We start from the raw sequence: 9,122 nt of genomic DNA, 5'->3' as shown, positions 1-9,122 counted from the left end.
CGAAACTACTTTGTTTGGTCTTCCAAAAGACGAAACTACTTTGTTTGGTCTTCCAAAAGAGGACACGACTAGAAATCAGTGGTTAAGTTGTATTTACAACACTGTTCCAGAACCAACATTGCTGTTGGGTGATTTTAGGGGCTTTTGCACCGGAGGAACCTTTTCATAGTTCCTAGCAGCGCTTATATTATTACACTCACTGGTTGGCCATTAACTGCGAGCAGACAGAGTGTCATTCAATGCATTGGAGAAAACATAAATAAAGAAACGAAGTTGCTCGTCAGATTTCCCTAACAAGCAACCATATTTTTAAAAATAAACCCAAAAAACCGCAACCCGCGACCTGGGATTTTTTCATGCAACTTTACAAAAAAAGAAGCCCAAAGTCGCGTATAATGCGCGGACTTGGCAACTATGCTGGCAACCAACGTAAATAGGTGCATTACTGCCACCTTCTGCTCCGGAGTGTGGAAAAGAGTTTTATATTCTATTTATCAGTCCCGTCTCTCTAATAAAATCAAAGAAGACTTTACTATTTATTTCACTTGACCATTTTATTAAAACCTTTTCCTTACTTCTATAATTTTTCCCCTTTCTTGTTCGTATTTCCTACATTCAAGAAACAGGCCTACACAAGTTTTTGTTTCTTCAACATAACATTGTGTTCACATAATTCATTTGGATGTTTCCCTATTATTTTGAGTGTGCTATTTAAATTTGAATGGCCTAACATTATTCTGTTATAGATAACCCTACTCTGAAGGAGGAGCTAAATTAGTTCCCCCAAATGGAGTTCCTACAACTAAATATGTTCCTAGTTCCTGCGGTGTGAACATGCCAAAAAGCGGGAACCTCCGCCAATAGTTCTAGTTCCTCCGGTGCGAAAGCACCGTGCCAGTGATGTAATGGTGCTTTTCCACTGCGTGGTACGACTCGGCTCGGTACGGCTTAGTACGGCACGGCACGGCACGGTTCGGCTCGGCTCGGCACGGTTTGCATTTCCACTGCAGTTCAGTACCGCTTTAGAGTGGGCGTTCACTTGGAACCCCAACCGAAGTGGTACTAAAAAAAGTACCAGGTACCAGGTACTGTACCCAGTGGAAAACCCCCCAAAAGTGAACCGTACCGAGCCGTACCGTGTCGTACCATGCAGTGGAAAAGCACCACAAGTGAACTGTACAGTTACCAAAACGTAACATCTAAACTCTGCTGATCACAGATCTAGCTGCGTCACTGAACTGTGACACAAACACAAAAGAACCGCTAGATTTAAATCAGCACAGCCAGCGAAGGATCGAATGCAACTGTTTTGAACGAGCGCACCTTTTTTTAACAACCAAAAAGTTTTGTTGTCTGTTGCGGAAGAACAGACGTTCCTCTCGTTGATAGCAGAGGAGCAGATCCAGCGAGAGCTTAATAGGGCGACGCGGAATTAAAACATTTTTTTTAGGAGTCGTGGTAGTAGAGGTGGCGCAACTATAAGGACATGTGAATAATCCCGCCCACTCTAAAGCGGTACTGAACTGCAGTGGAAACGCAAACCGTGCCGGGCCTTACTGAGCCGAGTCGTACCACGCAGTGGAAAAGCGCCATTACATCACTGGCACGGTGCTTTCGCACCGGAGGAACTAGAACTATTGGCGGAGGTTCCCGCTTTTTGGCATGTTCACACCGCAGGAACTAGGAACATATTTAGTTGTAGGAACTCCATTTGGGGGAACTAATTTAGCTCCTCCTTCAGAGTAGGGTTATCTATAACAGAATAATGTTAGGCCATTCAAATTTAAATAGCACACTCAAAATAATAGGGAAACATCCAAATGAATTATGTGAACACAATGTTATGTTGAAGAAACAAAAACTTGTGTAGGCCTGTTTCTTGAATGTAGGAAATACGAACAAGAAAGGGGAAAAATTATAGAAGTAAGGAAAAGGTTTTAATAAAATGGTCAAGTGAAATAAATAGTAAAGTCTTCTTTGATTTTATTAGAGAGACGGGACTGATAAATAGAATATAAAACTCTTTTCCACACTCCGGAGCAGAAGGTGGCAGTAATGCACCTATTTACGTTGGTTGCCAGCATAGTTGCCAAGTCCGCGCATTATACGCGACTTTGGGCTTCTTTTTTTGTAAAGTTGCATGAAAAAATCCCAGGTCGCGGGTTGCGGTTTTTTGGGTTTATTTTAAAAAATATGGTTGCTTGTTAGGGAAATCTGACGAGCAACTTCGTTTCTTTATTTATGTTTTCTCCAATGCATTGAATGACACTCTGTCTGCTCGCAGTTAATGGCCAACCAGTGAGTGTAATAATATAAGCGCTGCTAGGAACTATGAAAAGGTTCCTCCGGTGCAAAAGCCCCTAAAATCACCCAACAGCAATGTTGGTTCTGGAACAGTGTTGTAAATACAACTTAACCACTGATTTCTAGTCGTGTCCTCTTTTGGAAGACCAAACAAAGTAGTTTCGTCTTTTGGAAGACCAAACAAAGTAGTTTCGCTTTCACAACGAAACCTTGAGTGAGCGGAGGCCTGCGGCTAGAGTGAGCAGCAGCCGGCGACCTAGAGTGAGCAGCGGCGGGTGGGCTTGCGGCAACCACATGTGACGACCCTGGGCTGGACTCCGCTTCGTCCACGGTGAAAGCCGATCCGGCGATCCACAGCGCGAAGTTGATGTATTCCCTCAGCGACCGGCACGGATCAGCTCAAGGCATGACGAAGCTTTCACAACGAAACACACAGCGCCTTCACGACATGGCGGCAGCAACAATACTACAGTGAAAATAAAAGTTACGCCTTCTTTCTTTGCGTGAACATTTGGGCGGCGTTATGCAAATCTTCCCACATAGTGACGTAGATATGTGGGGGCGTGTTAGAACGAGCCGTTTTAGGTAGGTGTGGTTGACTCTTAACTTTTATAAAGAATATCTCTTTGGATTTGAGACTTTAGTCTTTGCAACTTTACAGATCTTCTTTATGCACCAAGAGCTTGTAACACTCCAAAGAGAAAGGAAAAATTGAACTTGCATCATATGACCCCTTTAAATATAATATGATAAGTATAAAAATATTGGCTAACTTGTTTTCTTTGCATTATTTGAGGTCTGAAAACACTGCATTAGTGCCATTTTTCATTATTATTATTTTTAAAATTTTTAATTTTCTGCACATAAATGCTCTAAATGACAGTATGTTTATTTAGAAAATTGGGAGAAGTGTTGTCAGTAGTTTATAGAATAAAACAAAAATGAATCAAAAAGGTTTTTGTTTACAGAATGTGTGTGTACTGTGTATATTATGCATATTTAAATACACATACATGCATGTATATATTTTGAAAATATTTACATGCATTTACATGCATATATTTATATTCATATAATTTATATTATATATAAATATTATATAGCCTATATATTATATATAAATATATTTAATATATGTTAAACATAACAATAATGTTAATCATAAATATATCCATGTATGTGTGTGTATTTATACAGTACATCATGTCTAGAGCTTGTTTCTATAATGAAAGGATTCACCAACTCAACACTGAACACAGGAGATTTGAGCAGTGAGTGAAATCTGACTTAACTGTCCATATTGCGTTCATGAAATTGACAGATATGTATGATTAGCTACATTACTCAATGTTGCAAAAAACACATAAAGAGAAACCTTTGAGCAAATATGAAAAGCCCCACCCCACATGTTGACGGGATTTGTTAAATGTTTGTGATGGCAGAAAACAGCTAGGGGTGGTCTCAAACTGCATTTTTGAAATTGATTTAATACAAAGCAGTTTTAAGAAAAAATACAGCAATGGTGTTGTAGACTGATGAATTTGCACATGGCTTGTCTTTAAGCATATAAAACATAACAACAACAACAACAACAACAGATAACCATGTAAATAATGTTTTAAAAAAACTTGTTTTCAATACTTTTGTTTAATGTTTGTGCATGACTGTGAAAAGCCAGCCTGTGGTCCAGCAATGCACGCACAGAGACACACACTTCCGCATGAACATAGTTTTAATTTATTATTATTTAATTAATAGTTCTGTAAAATAATACATTTGTACAAACATTTTAATTAAATTTTGCTAAAGATTTGCTTTTGTTATACATTTATTAATGGCCAGTATGTATCATGTGGTTGTAATTTGCCTTTAAGTGTTATGGGTTTTTAAACATTATTTTCAAAAAACACATTCCCATTTATAAGAAATATTAAGTATTGTATGGTTAAAATTGCAAGAAGTCAGTCGAAGTATCAGTATGGTGCCGGGTTCCTGTCTTACCTGCAATAGCCTGTTCCATTGTGGAAAGTGACACAGGCAGCGTTGTTCACACAGGGCTTCACAGGGTCCACACACTGCAGAGCTGTGAAGAAACATGAACACATCAGATCAGGACTGGCTCAATTAAGATTACATCAAGTACTGTGCAAAGAACCAATAACAGCAAACTCAAAATTAATACTAGAAATGAACCAATATAGAAACACTTGGGCTAGACAATAGAGATTTTTTCATTACACAAAACACTTGATTTTGATGGTTAAATTAAATATTTTTTCATAATGACATTTACTGATTACTGTCTATACAGTATCTATGGTCATAACAGCAGTTACTTTTCAACTTGAATGACTCTCTTGTGCATGTCAATGCTACAGATTAGATATTACAAATTAGACATTTTGATGCATTTTGATCAAATATTTGTTGTTAGACATTAAATTTACGCAGGAAATTGTGTTGTTTTTAATAAAACTAGTTTGCTGTACTTTGGTATTATTAGATTAAATTGGAACCTGCTGCCTATCTGTATTTTATCAACAAGCAAACACCATATGCCAATGTTGTTACATTATATTGAACATTTATGAGCGTATATATCACAAAAATAGCATATATATATATAGATCTTTCCAGTAATAAATATAGCTACTGACGGCAAATGACTTTTTAAAAAATGTGTTCATGAAATATAAAGTACTTACCATATGATATTTTAAGGCAGCAAATAACTAGAAGGATGACTTTGCCCAAAGAGACACTGGGTAATTGGCCCATATTTTAAGTCTTAAAATGATCTTCTAGAGTCGAAAAACATATTATAATAGTGGTGTACAGCACATCTGAGTCCCCTGAAAAAAGCCCCTCCCACCAGCAGTCTTATGAAAATTTCTTTTGCATGATTTAAAAGTAGCCTAATGAATGTGGAGGATTATCAGTGCATTGGTGCATTTTATGTTATTATTAATTAACATATAATTAGCTATATAATGTTCGTAATGATTTTGATAACACTTTCAGTCAGATTGAAATCCCTGAAGGAATAGCCTTAATATTTAGTCCATGAAGGTGGAGGCAAAAGTGCTGCTGCTTCGGTTTGATTGTTATTTTAGCAATAGCAGGAGGATCCTTCAACAATAATAATACGCACACATCTGTATTAGGCCCCCGGTCTAAATATTTTATAACAGTAAGCTCAGTAAAATTAATAGGCTAACGGCCAGAACACGTCTTAGCATCTCTAATTGTAGGAAAGAAATTATACAAGCAAAATTCATGTCTTAGGAAATGAACAGTAAAAGAACTAGTTGAAAATCAGAGCCTACATTAATGGAATAACTACTTTATGGATACATGCTACATTTTGAGAAAAACAAACCAAAATTAACATAAATTTTGATGATTGACATTCTTTTTATCAACTGACTACCACAAATAAACAAGCAAAAATGTCAGCTTGTCGATGTTGCGAGCACGGCATTCTCAATACTCAGAAGAGCTAAACTGGATAGTCTTTCTTGTAACACTGTGCTCTGGAGAAATGTCAGTGGGAGCTTAACGTAAAGCACGAGTATAGCTCTCAGCCACTTTCTGATTTAAAAAGTAGCTCTGAAATGAAATAAGCTTGGATACCCCTGCTCTAATATAACTGGTTCTTCTTATGTGCAATTCAGCAAACCTCCCCTCTTTTACTGGCAAAACAAATTTGGTTTTTGCTTACTTCAGCTTTTTACTCAAGTCATGGGTTGTTTTGGTTATTTTTATATTCAGACAGATGTCTAGCTGTCTTGTCCATATACATTTGTTATTGCAACACACCAACTAAAGCTGCTACATTTTGTTCTCAAAAGCATATAAATGAAAGGAAAAGGAATGTTAGTAATGATGAATTTAAAATGATTAATTTCCTTCACATTACATAAAAAGAGCAGCCTGCTTTGGCAACAAAAAGTCACAGGCCAGTATACCATTGTACCACTGTAGCATTTCTGTAAGAAAGAATGACAGTTCCTTGTAGTGAGACATCTACCAGTCCAAAAGTTAAATGTCAGTGTGAACTGTAAAAACAGAAAGAAAAGCAAATACAAACGAGTTTGAATTATTATATTTATACTGTAGATTTGGTAAGCTGAACAAACCTTTTTTAGGCTCGTCCCATTGGTACATGGGTGTCTGGTTGGTTACTGTGGGTTTAATTCTTCAATGCATGTCAAATACAGATTAATGTAAACACTGAAAGAGAAAACTGTTGGAACCCAGGTCATATATATCATATCTGCAACCGTGCAAGAGGCAGGACCACAGATACAAATATGTAGTTCTAGACTGCACCGGACTGCATCTGACCCAAATCTATGCATCTTGAACGAAGTGGCAGGGCAACACTCTCCCCCGACACTAGATTCAATTATCTGGTCTGGATTGAGTAACTAGACAAATCTCCTCGCTGTAGAGCAAGTGCTATTTGTGGGCAACTTTTGCACCAAGAAAACAATTGAACAGCAGGAATTAAACCACTAATTCTGTAGTTTCTATTAAATTGTAGATTCTAAAATACTGTTATATGACAATATAATATTTACTACTCAATGCCTACATAGAGAGTAAAATCATATTTTTTGCTGATTGCAACAAATCATCAAATGAGAAGAAAATTGAAAGTTAACATAATTGAAACATAAAACTCTAAACCAGCGCTGTCCATTCCTGCTCCTAGTGGGCAACCACCCTGCAGAGTTTAGCTTCAATCCACTTGATACTTGAACCAGCTAAGTCTTCAGGATTCCTAGAAACTGCCAGGCAACTGTGTTGGGGAAGGTTGGAGCTAACTCTGCAGGACATTGGCCCTCCCGGAGCAGGACTGAACACTGCCCTAAACAGAATATACTGTACTTTATTCACAAAATTAAACTTAAATTGTACTTTCATGCTTCACAATATATGTAGTTATCATGCATTTTAAGAACAAGACTTGATCTCACCTTTTCTTCATTATTGGGCGGGTCGAGTGCAAGTGGGTCTTCTGTAGGACAGTAATGGGAGTTACCAGATCAGTGGGCGAGGCCATAACGGAAGGGTGTTTTCGACCACGTTACTTACCTTACAGCGACTATTGCATTTAGGGGTGGGGCCAGTTAAAGGTCATCATTTTATGCCATGATTTAGAAACACCTACAAATTTAGAAACGCCTCAAATGGGGGCTCTGTGTTGTGGGAAAGGTGTCCCCAGCTCAGCAGATGCCACTGTCACGTGTTTGCATTTCCCGGGAAAACACTTCCAAATTTGTGATTTGTTTAAAGGTGCAGAATGTAATTTTTTTGACTGTACTAAAGTATAAAAATACCATAACATGTTTGCAGGAATTTAGGAAATATGCTGAGTTCACATAATCTCTTAAAAACAATGCTACAGACAGTTATTCCACTTTGAAATGTGCATTCTGTGTCTGAATGTCTGTTTTTGCTTTGGTCTGTGTGATTCTGGTCACTGCCAATTAACACAATGAAATTTCAACACCCCAAGTTGCCATTCGCGAAAAAAAACATTGTATTGCAGCCATGGAGATTACAGATTCAACCTGACCTAGGGCTGGACAATAATTCAATATCAATATGTATCGCGATATAATTCTTTTCAATAACAGTGATATGATTTTAAAACACATTTCCGATATTTCGATATAAGTTACCAGTGTTTCCCATACATTGATTTATTTGTGGCGTTTGACTTCGTTGAATAAACATGTTTCAAATCATGTAATACGGCGCGGGTGTTTTATATGAATGTATCTCTGAAGGGAACCGACTGTCTTCAGAAAAGTTACATGACATTTTCATTTGATCTGATAAAGGAGCGTTCATGAGCGGAGCTGCTTTGATTACAGCCGTTACCGGAGAAACCGCAAGTTCTACCGCTCTCACAGCGCCTCCTGCTGGCAGACAAGCAGTTTTTCCATTTTCAATAAGCCCGTCTCCAGTAACATGTTTTTGTTGTTGCTCTTTTTTTCTGCAGCAACTCGGAGCACTTTTCATTTTGTTTATCCTGGCTGAAGCACATTTGTTTCAATCTATAACAATAATCAGCCACCCTACATTACAGTCAAAGGTTTTTGAACAGTAAGATTTTTTATTTTTTATTTTTTTTAAGAGTTCTCTTCTGCTCACCAAGTCTGTATTTATTTGATCCAAAGTACAGCAAAAACAGTACAATTTAGAAATATTTTCTATTTGAATATATTTTAAAATGTAATTTATTCCTGTGATCAAAGCTGTATTTTCAGCATCATTACTCCAGTCTTCAGTGTCACATGATCTTCAGAAATCATTCTAATATGCTGATTTGCAGATTATCAATATACAGTTGAGTGTTTTTTTCTTCAGGATTCTTTGATGAACAGAAAGATCCAAAGATCAGCATTTATATGAAATAAAAAGCTTTTGTAACATTATACACTATACCATTCAAAAGCTTGGAGTCAGTATGATTTCTTTCTTTCTTTTTTTTTGGAAAGAAATTATAGAAATTAATACTTTTATTTAGCAAGGATGCTTTAAATTGATCAAAAGTGATGATAAAGACATTTATAATGTTACAAAAGATTTCTATTTCAGAGAAATGCTGTTCTTCTGAACTTTCTATCCATCAAAGAAACCTGAAAAAATTATACTCGGCTGTTTTCAACATAATAATAAATGATTTTTGAGCAGCGAATCAGAATATTAGAATGATTTCTGAAGGATCATGCGACTGGAGTAATGATGCTAAAAATATAGCTTTGAAATCACAGGAATAAATTGCATTTTAAAATATTTCCAAA

The 9,122-nt window shown here is 36.9% G+C and overlaps 1 protein-coding gene across 1 annotated transcript in view; it reads right to left on the bottom strand.

The window, feature by feature from the left end:
* LOC107585863 (neurogenic locus notch homolog protein 3-like) overlaps window positions 1-5,138 on the bottom strand; it is an 11,586-nt gene extending 6,448 nt beyond the window's left edge. The window contains exons 1-2 of the mRNA XM_016273030.1: window positions 5,010-5,138; window positions 4,306-4,387 (exon numbers count right to left, since the gene is read on the bottom strand). Coding sequence (XP_016128516.1) covers window positions 4,306-4,387; window positions 5,010-5,082 — 155 coding nt within the window. The 5' untranslated portion in view covers window positions 5,083-5,138. The remainder of the gene's footprint in view (window positions 1-4,305; window positions 4,388-5,009) is intronic.
* Window positions 5,139-9,122: the final 3,984 nt, after the last annotated feature.

The sequence above is a fragment of the Sinocyclocheilus grahami genome, unplaced genomic scaffold (genome assembly GCF_001515645.1).
Source record: "Sinocyclocheilus grahami isolate Dianchi unplaced genomic scaffold, SAMN03320097.WGS_v1.1 scaffold75.1, whole genome shotgun sequence".
Lineage (NCBI taxonomy): Eukaryota > Metazoa > Chordata > Actinopteri > Cypriniformes > Cyprinidae > Sinocyclocheilus > Sinocyclocheilus grahami.
The sequence above is the reverse complement of the archived record's forward strand: the minus strand, read 5'-3'. Positions and strand labels throughout refer to the sequence as shown.